Raw genomic sequence first — 13,545 nt, forward strand, 5'->3', positions numbered from 1 at the left:
ATAACACCATGGACAGTACACCCTCATATAATGCCAGAGGCATTCCGGAGCCACTTTCTTGTAATTTCGTTCACCTCAATGGTAGCGGTTCATCACGTCGCCTTACATTCGATGGTTGCGGCTTCGATTTCTTGCATGGCAGGTACATTTATATTTAAGAGTTTGTATTGTTACTGTTGTGATTTCGGTGTTTTCTATGTATATTATGTATGTATTACAAAAGAAATTTATCTAAGTTAGGATCATAGCAGTCATAATACTAACTTTGCCTAGCATGACCTAGATAGCGCTGTGTGAATTGTCCTGAGATATTATCATTTCAATACCATATCTCACTCATTAACATGCTTTGTAACATAGGTTATAAAGCAGTGGTTGACATAGGTGACTCAGAAGTGCCCTTGCAGAAGTTTTTTTTTTTTAATTTACTACCAAGACTTCGTGATGTCCTCGGTGATGTTCGTGTTTACCACTTAGAAAAAGCAAGTCATTGTGATGGGATATTAATTTATCATAATATGGAAGATTATTATTATGTATTATGTATTTAACGTATAACTATTCGTGTTGTTCAATACAGTTTCAATAAGCATGTGTTGTGATAGTGTTACTATATTGTACCTAGAATACGTACTATTTTATGTTTCTTCATATTTCAAATGTTATCGGTAATAATTTTATTATTGCATTAATCAAATATAAAATTGTTAGATCCTTTAATGTACTTTTATTGAGAAATATTCACATTAGGCTATTTATGAATAGCTACAATAAATAATAATTCAACACTTTTTTAAATATTTAATTGTCAATAAACTAACATTTTATTTAAATATTAAAATCATTGTCGCGTACAAACCTAGCACTGTATCTAATGGCTTCCCATACCTCCTCGGCAGCCTCCTCAAGATTGTCTGCGTCGACTAGATATCCATTATCATTATCTATACTTTCACCATTTCCGTAACTTGCTATATTAATTGTGTAAGAGTAACCTACATATCGTTGTTCTGTCGCAAAGTCTATTGCGATGCCAGGTTGGTCTCCCAATATTGAACCGATGTTGCCAACAATGTAATCTCTATCTTTATCATTTGGTATGGAATTTTGTAATGCAGCCATTTGAACCGCAAGGAAGTTTAATATTAATCCGTTAAGCGGCAAACTTAAATTGCCGTGTCCATATAAAACATGACTACCAAAACTTTGTAAATTTAAGAACAATTTTATACGCCCTTGATGTAATGTTAATATATCACGTATTGCTTGTGTTTCCATCTCGGATTCTGGTTCACTTCCACGGTAGTTGTCTGAACAGGGATTATTACTGGATCCTGTTCCCGAATGTCGTATATTAAAATTACGATTGATGTTGACACCGACACATTCATCGTCATGGACACGTCGATTTTTAGTCCACAGTCTTGATGCAGTCTGTTTATAACAAATAATATATATAGTTTTAATATTAATTCTAAACATAAACATTATTATTGGTTTTCTCGGAATTTACTCTCAGAACTAATGTTAAGTATAGATTAGTTTTAACATTAGTGTATGTATTTAGATCTATAGAAATAAAAATATTTTAAGAAATTTTTTTACAAATGCAATAATATATGTGTAAATAGAGAACATAATGATGCTCATAAACACAAAACAGTTGACAATATCAACATCATAAGCCTTTAATATTCTGTTACTGGACTAAATCCTTCACTTATTGATTTATCTTTTTAAACATAGGCAACAATCTAATTTTAATAGCTCATTATGGAGATTTCTTTCACTTATATTTTTGTGATTTGTTCTCATAATAATGTCTTATAGAAACTGAGAGTGAAAACGACCAGTGACATATTGTATCATACTGCAGTTCTGTATGCAAGATTTACAAATAAAGCTAAATAAGCAAATACAGCTAATACAGAAATCTGCGCTTGGTTATTCCAGACGACTAAGATATTACGAAAACACGAGTAATCTGTAACTTCACTGCTTTATTACGCTGCTTATAGTACTTCTATATTTTTGCATATTATACATAAATCTTAAAAAGATATAGAAATGTTACAAGCAAAAAGGTGATCCAACCTCTTACAGACATTTGGTTATTGGTACAAAATATTCTACTGTACCATCAAAGAACCTATTGTGGCTACCGTTATACCAGGTATTGTCAACTGTCGATGTTGTGGTGTAAATAACACATGACATGTCCACATTTCGCTCGGAATATTTTTTAACGTGGCTGGAATGAGCCTATCGCCGCCGCACCGTCTCTCAGATTAATTTATGGTTAGATTATATTTCCTTCACCGGAGAGTATGTCAGACATATCAATTGATGCACGTTTATTTTTTCTTTACCTTTAATTTAAATAACATAAAAAGTAACAATTGTACATATATTTACCCTGGTGTATTCGTATCCATCCGGATTGGCTATTGGTAGTATGATCCAATCAATATCATTAATAAGATCTCGATCATCGATATCCGTAACTAATTTGTTAATGGCATGTAATGCAACTGGTAACGAGACCCATTCACGGGCTTGTATTAGAGCTTGTATAAAAACTACTGGTTTCTTAAAGTCCTAAAAAAATAAGTGCAATATTATTCATTTGTATTTTTATTATAATAAAATGATATAATTAACCATTCTAAAGCTGCAACAAATTACATAATATTTATGAAATAATTTATATCTCACCATGAACTTCGAAGACGATATTCTAATATATTTAATTGGTCTATCTCCGAAAGTGGTTCCTTGACTAAACACATCTACGGAGTCGTGGTCCTTTGCTAAATTATCCAGAATATCGTTGACCTTAAAATTGAATTAATTGTACAATTTCTATTAATAATATAATTCAGAATAATTCAAAATGTATTTTGAATATTAAATAGAAAATTAACATTATTACCAGTTACCTCATCATATGTATATATCTTATTAATTTGAATATTTCTGTTTCCATTACTTGTAGTAGTTATATTGGCAGCTTTAGATAACTTTCTCCGCTCCAGTTCGATTAGTCTTAAAAGAAACGTAATATTTTCCAGTAATTTTAAAGTAAGTATTTTTTTATGATTACCACTAATAATGATCTGGTGGGAAGTGGTACAGTCAGAAGCAGTTGGAGTATAATCACTCATAATGTTTAAATGACCAAGTAACCGTACTGAAGGTAAAGTACAGTAGGGGACTACGGAATATCAGGTGCTTTACTGTTAGATGGATGGATATTCAGAAGCTAGTCAGAAATTAATTAATGAAGAAGATCCATGCACAACAGCCTATTCGATTGGCCTGTTGTGTTTGGATCTCCCAGCTAAATTCGAAAACAAAGTCCAACTTACAATACAATGCAATACAAATGGCGGAAGATCGCAAATAATAGGAGGTACTGACGAAGACATAACTGGATGGATACAGGTTAAAAATATTATGACGAATAATAACCAAATTGCCAATAATATAGTATGTGGAAGAAATACGCTACACTCTTATTTTGTATTTTAACAAACGAGAGTAGGTATTTCTGTTGAAATACTAGAGAAAGGTCTTTTGGCAGCATTTACGAAGTTATGTTCTTTTCCAAGGTCCATATTTTATTATTCTATCATTTTAGTAGCAAATTAGCCGATGGCTCACTTGATTGGGTAGCAATATCGCCTATATATTGGTATTGTACTCGTATCATGCATATCAACGTCGTTATATGACTCGTATAATATCTTTGATTCCTCGCTTTACTTACTGTATTCTGTCATTTTACAGCACTATGTTATCCTTCAAACTCCAATACAGCCACGTTATCATATTTTTTTTCATGTTCTTCATGAAATATTGGCATATATATTGGCATAGATATATTCTGTTTTGACTGGACTTGCCGTCCTTGCGAAATGATTAGACAAAAAACATACCATTTTACTCATCTCATTTGATAAACCATGACTGATATCACGGTTATTAAATGATAACGTGAGTACTTTTGAAATCATCAGTTGGGTCGGCTGATTATTTACCACTCCAATTACATATAAAAATACTACTTTGTTTAACAGTAATTAAAAATATAATTCTATTAGATCTTTTTGGACTTATAGTTTGACCAAAGGATTTAAAATATTTGATTTAAACAATAGTAACTAATACATACTCTTCCATTCTTTCCACTACAACTTCGTATTGTATTCCAGCCGCAGTGAACTCATTTTCAAATGCCGCTCTTTGGTCTTTGAGTACCAATACTCGTCCCGAACCTTCTGGTATTGCAGGAAGCCACACATCTAAATTTAGCTTATCAACCAGTTCACTAAATATATCTCTCTCTTCTTCATTTTTCACTTCAACCTCGTAAAGAGTAGACCTTAAAAAAATATTATTAATTCAACATATACAATTATCAATAGAGTTGAAGTGAGGATGATGGAAGCATCACGGCCAGTAGGAGCCGTAGGTGTATGTATACATATACGTATATAAATATAATAATAACAACCAGACCGATTCAAGTACAACCCGCGACTGTCGGAAGTAAAGCGGTATGTTAAACCGCTAGACCACTGAGGTTGTCACTGATATCAGTATAAAATCAATAGTTAATAAATTTGTTACATTTATTAAATTTTAAGAATAAAACCAAATATATATATTTATTATTGGCACAATACAATAATTTAGGAAATTATATTATATATTATACCAATTTTTTTTTCATGTCTGCAAATACTCTTAGTTTTATTGTCTAACGACTAATTGAGTCTATTATTGGTATTTTAAGAACTGTAGAGTTAGTGAGGAAAATATATTGGCATATATTTTTACTGCTGCTCAGATTCGAACTGATGATTCGGTCCAAGTTGTTATAATAAACCGCAAGGTTAAAACACTAAGTTTTATAGCTGTAGACTATTTATTTCTAAAATCTCTTACCCATCCTCTGCTCTCTTTATAGCGGACACCAAACTGAATAAAAATACAGCACACAAAATTCTATACAGCTCCATTTTCATACTGTAAATATTGTTTTCAAAGCGTCCGCATTTATATACCTTTACTATGTTATACTTATCAGATAATATTTTAATGTATTTTAAGGATTATTCCCGATTACGATCTTTGATTTGTAATTTAATCATTCCGATGAATAGATTACTTTTAGTCACATTATTTTTCACGTGATAAGCACAATGTTTTTAATTATTGGAACGTTTAAATCTGGTCGACACCAGTACTTGGTGTGGGAATTTAAATTCTTGATAAAATATATATAAATAATTGTATGTATATAATATAAATTAAATATAATACGAATATTGTCCTAGTGGAGTGGGGGTCATTTTCTTAATTGTTGATAATGGAGTACCCGCCTTCTTTTTACGAGATTTATTATATAATTATTTATTTATTAAGAAAGACATTTTTTTAAGAAAAATTTTTTGTATTTATTAAGAAATAAAAATGTCGTTCGTATGGGTAGTTTTGTTTTGAACATTTCCCATGTCCAATTTTTTCTTAAAAACATTCTTTCTAAATAAATAACTAAATAAAACTCCACTCAACCATTTTGAATTTCAATAAAAAAATGTAGCCTATATTTTGATGCATAAGCTATATTACAGTAAAGTTTCATCAAAATCCGTTTAGTAGTTTTTGCGTGAAAGAGTAACAAACATCCATACACACAAACTTTCGCGTTTATAATATTATTAAGATTACTAGTAACACGCTTTATTATATAGAAAAAATAATTAAAAAAACTTTATGTACTTGTGTGAAACAAACGGCGGCCTTATTGCTTAAAGCAGTCTCTACTACCTGTGTATATAGCGTAGAAGTTACATAAAATTGCAACATTAAACAATTATGACCGAACGGTAGTTGAGAAATTTCTATAGAAAACAATTTTAGCGTTGGAGTTAAAACCAGCCGCCTGTTACACAGTAAACAACTTATGAAGAATTAGGAAATATCTCGGATGGCACTGCATGGATGGATATATCTTTTCGTCCAAATTATCGCAGTGTCTCATGACGAATGTTTACGACCAATGTGTGTTGCCAGTAATTACTTATATTATATTATAAACTCTTTATTGCAGCAATAGAATTAATACATAAGAATTATACAGAAAAGAGATATGGAAGTACAAAAGGCGGTCTTATCGCTAGAAGCAATCTCTTCCAGACAACCTTTAGGTAGAGAAAATACAACAAAAGTGGTAGGTGGCGCATGAATAGAATGGAAGAATATATATATAAAGGTAATAATAGGGATAGGATAATAATACTTAATGTGGTTGCTAAGTATGGGCCTCATAAATAATCTCAAAGTCACTCAGAGGGCAATGGAGAACACTACACTTGGAGTTTCTCTGCGTGATAGTATCAGAAATGACGAGATCTCAAGAAGAACCAGAGTGATCGACAAAGTCCGCAGAATTTCGAAATTAAAGTAGGATAGATAGCCGTTGGGGCTGCAAAGTCCCGGAAGACCGGACATAACGTGGGAAGGCCTCCGACAAGGTGGACCGACAAACTGGTCAAGAAGCAGATTCTCCAAACCGATCGTCGTGGAGATTTCTGGGGAAGGCTTTTGTTCAGTAGTAGACGTCTTTCGGGCTGAAATGATGATGATAAATCATGATGACATATTATTATTATAGTAAAATTCATATTTTACAAGTTTTTTATTTCCTTACAATGTAAGTATGTAAGTATTTGTAGAGAAATATTACCATTTAAAATAAATACGTTTAAAATAATTACATCTGCAACTATTCCCTAATAAATTAATAACAACTTCTTTATTAAATCAACTGTTTACGCGACGGTGCAAATAAGACCATATTTTATTTCAAACTCGCCTGGTACTTCCTTCTTGCTAAAACGACATATTCATATTTAAATTTATGGCAAAACTTTAAATAGTTAAGGCTAGACGAAGCAATATAAGTCGCTTTCATTGTTCTAGTTTGAATAAAGTTCTTAGTTGGATGACTTAGAGTTTATGGCCGTTTTTGTTGTCATAATATACCTCTATGGATATAAAGAAAATAACCATAACCGCGCGGGAAATAAATAGAATAGAATAGAAAATCATTTATTCAAAATAAACTTAATTTTTGAATAGTCATAGTTGTCATTATTTTAATCTACCGCTCATTCGGAAAGCTGTCTCATCACAAGAAGAACTAGCGAGAAACTTGCGTGTTGCTGTTTTAAATAATTTTTTTGTTACATTTTTAAGTTGAAGTGTGTGAATACAAACTACCAACTAGCACTAATTCAATTAAATACTCAAATAAAGAAAATATTAAATATACAACCAACTGATTGAGTATATAAGAATCAGTCATAGTAATTAGAGCAGACCAGTCCAGTGAAGTGTGTGAATACAAAATGTCTAAAATGTATTTATTTGATAATAGAATAGAATAGAATAGAATAGAAAATCATTTATTCAAACAAACTTAATTTAAGCACTTTTGAATAGTCAACATTTTTTTTAAATCTAATGCTTATTCGGAAAGCTGTCTCATCACAAGAAGAATAAGCAAGAAAAAGATTGTGTGTTGCTCTTTTAAACAATCCTTGTAAGTTCACATTTTACAAGTCGAAATGTGTGAATACAAACTACCAACTAGCACTAATTTATTTAGGCTCAAATATAAAAACACAATAAGATTAAATCAGTCGTAGTGATAAGAGCAGACCAGTCCCTACAAGCAGCACTCGTTCACGAGTATGACGGATGAGCCAGCTATCACTGCGCTCGACCATATTTTAGGGAGCCCAATGACCCGGCCCACCACGCCGCCACATGTAACATTTTAGTGAGCATGACTACTCATTATCGACCACATATTACTATATGGTAGTTACAGTATTCGCACTTTACATGAGGATGCATGCGCCAATCAATACAAAAGCCGCTACGCTATCATATATCAAGAAAGCAGTACGAAAAACAAATTATAATGTTGTCCGCAAATAAACTTATACTTGCTATATATTGCTATCATCTATAAATTCATCTATCCTATAATAGGCTTTTTTACATAACATTTGTTTAATATAAAGTTTGAATTGCCTCTCTGTCAGATTTAGCGTAGATTCTGGCAGTTTATTATAGAATCTTACGCAATTGCCATAAAATGAATTAATATGATTAGTGAGTAAGAAGACAGTGTTTTTTATAACAAACTAGCGAGATATCCCGGCTTCACGTGAATTACAAATCTTTGAATTTCGCGGCTTGTTCTATACTATAACATGCATGTATTATACATATAACCTTCTTCTGGAATCAGTCTATCTATTGATGAAAACTGCATTAAGATCAGTTGCGTAATTTGAAATATTAGCATATAATCATACTATGTAATGATTGGTAGGGTAAACAAGCTCACTCAAGCATTCTCATTCCGGAGAATTTTATTAGGACAACTTTTTACAAAGCCTACCTCAGATCTATTCGAGATCTAATCATTACATAGTATAAAATAAAGTCGCTGTCGCTGTCTGTCCGTCCCTATGTATGCTCAAATCTTTAAAACTACGCAACGGATTTTACAATAATAATGACCAAGAACAATTCTTAATTAAACTTTTTTAATAATTCACACGACGAAGAATTGCGGAATTGAAGTAGCAATGGGCAGGGCACATAGCTCGTAGGATAGATGGCCGTTGGGGCAATAAAGTCCTCGAGTGGCAACCGCGGACCGGAAGACGCAGCGTGGGAAGGCCTCCAGCAAGGTGGACCGACGATCTGGTCAAGATCGCTGGAAGGCGATGGATGCGAGCAGCGCAGGACCGATCGTCGTGGAGATCTTTGGGGGAGGTCTATGTCCAGCAGTGGACGTCTTCCGGGCTGCGATGATGATGATGATGAATAGTTCACACAGTGCCATCTAATCCCAAGGTAAGCAGAGCTAGTGTTAATATACTAGACAACTGATATAAATACATAGATATTTTTTTTCTAAATACATACATAATATACATACAAAACACGCAAACCGATACAAACAATCATACTCATGAATACAAATGTTTCTACTGTATGAGGTATCGAATCCGCTACTATCGGAAGTAAGGCGGTGTTCTAACCGCTACACCACTGAGATCGCTAAAGGTGCTGTTCATGTATATAAGACAGTCACATATGAACTTAGCATATGATTTTGAATCATAATAAGAATTTACTTGCGATGATATTTTGTATTCTTCTGCATTCTTATTTCGCAGAATGTCCGTAAATTTCGCAGACAATAGACGTAAGTCATAGGAGATAGCGATAAATGGAATTCTTCGCGGTTTGGAATTGTTCAGTTGAAAAACCTTTGAAATAGTTATGCAGTCTTCATCATAATTAGTGCTTCTTACACCTTTCTTCTTTATTATTATTTTTTTTTTATTATCTTTTCTCGACTTTCGCCGGTAATCTTGTACGGGCCTTTTTTTTTTTTACTTGGAGAAAATCCCTCATGGAGACCCGCCGACCCGGGGGAGGCCCGCGGGTGCTGTGAGACTCCTACTCACTAAAAACTCCAAGATGCCCCTCATCCAGCGCCATATGCCGGAGTCGCGGGTCGATATTCAGTCCACCGCGACTCCGACGGGGATGGCCCACTCTATAGCGGGCCCCATCTCTGCGGGTTCCCTTTGGATGGTATGTACGGGCCTAAGCCAAGTACATAACAATGTTCTATCTTAGGTGGATATACCATATTATTATTATTATTCTCACTCTCTCAGCTTTATTATGATTATTGTTCTGCTTTATTATAATTTGTTGACGGCCTCGGTGGTCTAGCGATTAGAACACTGCCTTACTTACGATGGTCGCGGGTTCGATTCCTCGTACGGCACAAACGTTTGTATTCATGAGTATGATTGTTTGTAACGGGTGTTTTCTATGTATAATATGTATGTATTTACGAAAAAAAAAATATATCTATGTATTTGTATCAGTTATATAGTACCACATAAGCTTTAGCGAAGCTTAACTTGGGTCTAGATGGCGCTGTGTGAACTGTCTTCAGATTATTACTATTATTATTATATACACTTATAACATGATCTTTCTCAACTAGCACATTTCAGGAAATCATGAAAATTCTCCATAAACTATGCAGAATTCATTATAAAAATGGATTATTTTTAAACTATCTACTCGCCACGGCTTCGCCCGGTTGTACATCTATTATACATATAAACCTTCCTCTAGAATCACTCAAACTATTAAAAAAGACCGCTTCAAAATCCGTTGCACAGTTTTAAAGATTTAAGCATACATAGGGACAGACAGCGACAGCGACTTTGTTTTGTACTATGTAATGATAATGATGTTGTGGAATAATCTTTCTTAGTGGGAAATCATTAAAAATTTTGTTGTTGTTCTCACATTATTGTTATTAGACGGAAAGCTATGATTCATAATTATTATAATTAACTAATAGATATTTAATCTAATATTTACATTAGAGTTTATATTATGTTAGCTCTTAATCGGAATCTAGATTAAATCTCGCCAGATATAAATTTTGATATGGGGATTGTTTGTTATCAGAATATAAAGGATTATCTTATCAGTAAGGTACGATTGGAGGTTCGGAATATTTTGTATACTACATAATTCAAGAAATCTAAGCATTTATACAAATTCAGTGTCAGTCTGTCTGTCTGTTTGACTCTTCACGTTCAAACGGCCGAACGAATCTTGATGAAATTTAATATAAAGATAGGATTAAGGGTTCTCGTAATACAATCTGTATTACGAGAACCCTCAATTTCCTATTCTAGTATATTTTGTAATACTAGCACTCGTGGTGCCATCTGTGTATGAATATAAGTAACTTCTAATGTATTTTGAATGTAGGTAGGAAAATAAATCAAATAATACAGCACTGCTTATTTATGTAAATATATTTTTTATTTATTATTACATACATTTTCTTTATTTATGTACTGTATTTACTAGTATTTACCAGATTTTATTATTATCAGATGAAGACAAAACTTACTGTTCCCAAGTATCGTTTAGAAAAAGTCAATAGGTCTTTAATGGGTATAGGTATAAAAATTTACAATAAGATACCAAAGGATATACTGGAATTACGCTTAAATAAATTCAAAACATCTGTTAAATCATATTTACTGAGCAAAGCCTATTACTCACTATACGATTACTTGAATGACGAGCGTGCATGGCAATAGTTGTTCATGCATGCGATTATCATGTAATGTTAGACATAGACACCTATATAAATATCAAATATACATTGTAAATAAACTGACTTTTAAAACAAAAGTAATTCAATTGAGTTTCTTGCCAGTTCTTCTCAATTGGATCTATATACTAACCGCTCCCTACCGAAAAAAATATAATATAAAAAAATTTACGTTCATATGCGGCTAAAATGTACATGTACCTATAGGAATAAATGATTTTTGAATTTGAATTTGAAAACTCCGAGCAGTTCCCGAGACCAGGCCCTGGTCTCGGGAACTGCTCGGAGTTTCTCTCTCTGCCACATGATGGATTCGCCGGCTTCAGCATGGTGAATTAGCATTCCATGCTAAAAAGTTCGACTCATTTCGAATATTTTTGTTTCAAATTGGAGTTTATTACAGAATGATAATGTAGATGAGTTATTACTCAAAACATATGTTAAATCATATTTACTGAGCAGAGCCTAGCACTCACTAAACGATTACTTATTTTCATTTAATGTTAGACATAGACACCTATATAAATATACATTGTAAATAAACTGGCTTTTAAAAAAAAGTAAATCAATTGAGTTTCTTGCCAGTTCTTCCCCACCGAAAAAATTATAATATAAAAAAATTTGACGTTCATAAGCGGCTAAAATGTACATGGACCTACATGATTAAATGATTTTTGAATTTGAATTTGTCTCAATATCTATTATGAAATTGCACTGCTTTATTATCAAGCATGATGAATCTCTGAAATTTCATCTCTCTTTCCCATGAATCTAGAATCTTCTTCAGTACAAATGACATTGATACATTGATATCATTAAAAAAAGTTTTTAATACTATGTTTATTTATCCGCCATTTCTTAACCACTGGTATAAAAACCACGCTACAATCGAGATAGCAACAGGAAGTAAGAACTGGTAAAATGGCCGCGTTTCCGGCGCGGTAATGGCGTCGTGCTGAACTTGATGGGGCTTCCTCCAGGATAAAAGGTAAGCGTTTAAAGATCTCACATATTTCGTGAATGTAAATCTCTCACTCGTCTCAGTACCGGAAAGTTTTGGAGTTATTACCAACTAATTTTTTTTTTGATAGAAATTATCTATAATATTGTCGTTTAAATACAAAAATGACATTTTTCAAAATTGGAATCTAGAATTTCCTCCTTTTATATAAGGCAATTAAATTAACCACGCCGTCTTAATCATTATCTAAATACTTTTAAAATGATATATAATACTGTGTAAATTTAAAACTTTAAAGGATTTTTTTTTTATAACACTGGGGACAAACGAGCATGCGGCTCACCTGATGGTAAGTGATTACCGCCGCCCATGAGCACCCGCAACACCAGGGGAATTGCAAGTACGTTGTCGGCCTTTTAAAAAGGAATAAGCTCTTTTCTTGAAGGTTTCAATATCGTATCGGTTCGAAAATACCATTGCTGGAAGGTGATTCCATAATGTGGTTGTGCGAGGCAAAAAGTTTCTAGAAAACCGCACTGTGGAAGACCGCCATTCATCCAAATGATCAGGATGGTATTTCAGTTTCTGGCGGGTGGTACGGTGGTGAAACTCAGCAGCTGGTATTAATTCGAACAATTCCTATTAATAAATTAAAAAAAAAAAACATTATATGTTTGTCTTGTAAAAAAAAAATACATTTTGAATACTGCCATTTTTCTATTTATCCGACGATATTTAATTTTAATTGTAAATGGAGTGGTTTGTTTTTCTTTCTTAATGTGTTCTTGAGACTTCTTATCTTCTTACCTTCCTTACCTGACTCTATAGTGTTATATGTGTAAATATAAATGAATAAGACTCGCATTTCTCTTTCTATTTTGCTATTTTTTATCAGATAATTATACTAATACATATCAATAACAGTTGTGGTATTATATTATGGTCATGATTCTTACTAATATTATAAATGCGAAAGTAACTCTGTCTATCTGTCTGTCTGTCTCGCTTTCACCAACACTACTGAACTGATTTAAAAGTGAGAATTTTTAAAGGTTTTTACTTTTTAAAAATGCTTAATATTTTCTATTTATTTTAACGAAACTGCCCCAGTCCGAGACAGAATTTTAATTAGATAATAGAAGGAAGGAGTGCCTTCTTTGTGTGCTGTCACAACAACACTTGAAGTTCAAAGAACAGCGCAAGAACACTGCAACATTGTTAGCTACAGAGCTCGGGGGAACCTCCTCTGCTGTCCTTTGAAGAATTCATGCCACTAAAGGTTTTAACGCATCTATTATTGTGTTGTTTGTTTCCTGAAATATACAAGTAA

The 13,545-nt window shown here is 32.9% G+C and overlaps 1 protein-coding gene across 1 annotated transcript; it reads right to left on the reverse strand.

Annotated features, from left to right (window-relative positions):
• Window positions 1–828: 828 nt before the first annotated feature.
• On the reverse strand, window positions 829–5,024 carry LOC131853949 (carboxypeptidase B-like). Its single transcript, XM_059205039.1, has 6 exons — window positions 4,951–5,024; window positions 4,175–4,384; window positions 2,940–3,045; window positions 2,716–2,835; window positions 2,416–2,598; window positions 829–1,434 (listed from the first exon to the last, which is right to left on the reverse strand). The coding sequence occupies exons 1-6, from the start codon at window positions 5,022–5,024 to the stop codon at window positions 829–831; spliced, it is 1,299 nt and encodes a 432-aa protein (XP_059061022.1).
• Between the last annotated feature and the right edge of the window lie 8,521 nt (window positions 5,025–13,545).

This window comes from Achroia grisella, unplaced genomic scaffold, assembly GCF_030625045.1.
Source record: "Achroia grisella isolate CSIRO2021 unplaced genomic scaffold, CSIRO_AGI_Agris_v1 utg918, whole genome shotgun sequence".
NCBI classification, from domain to species: Eukaryota; Metazoa; Arthropoda; class Insecta; order Lepidoptera; family Pyralidae; genus Achroia; species Achroia grisella.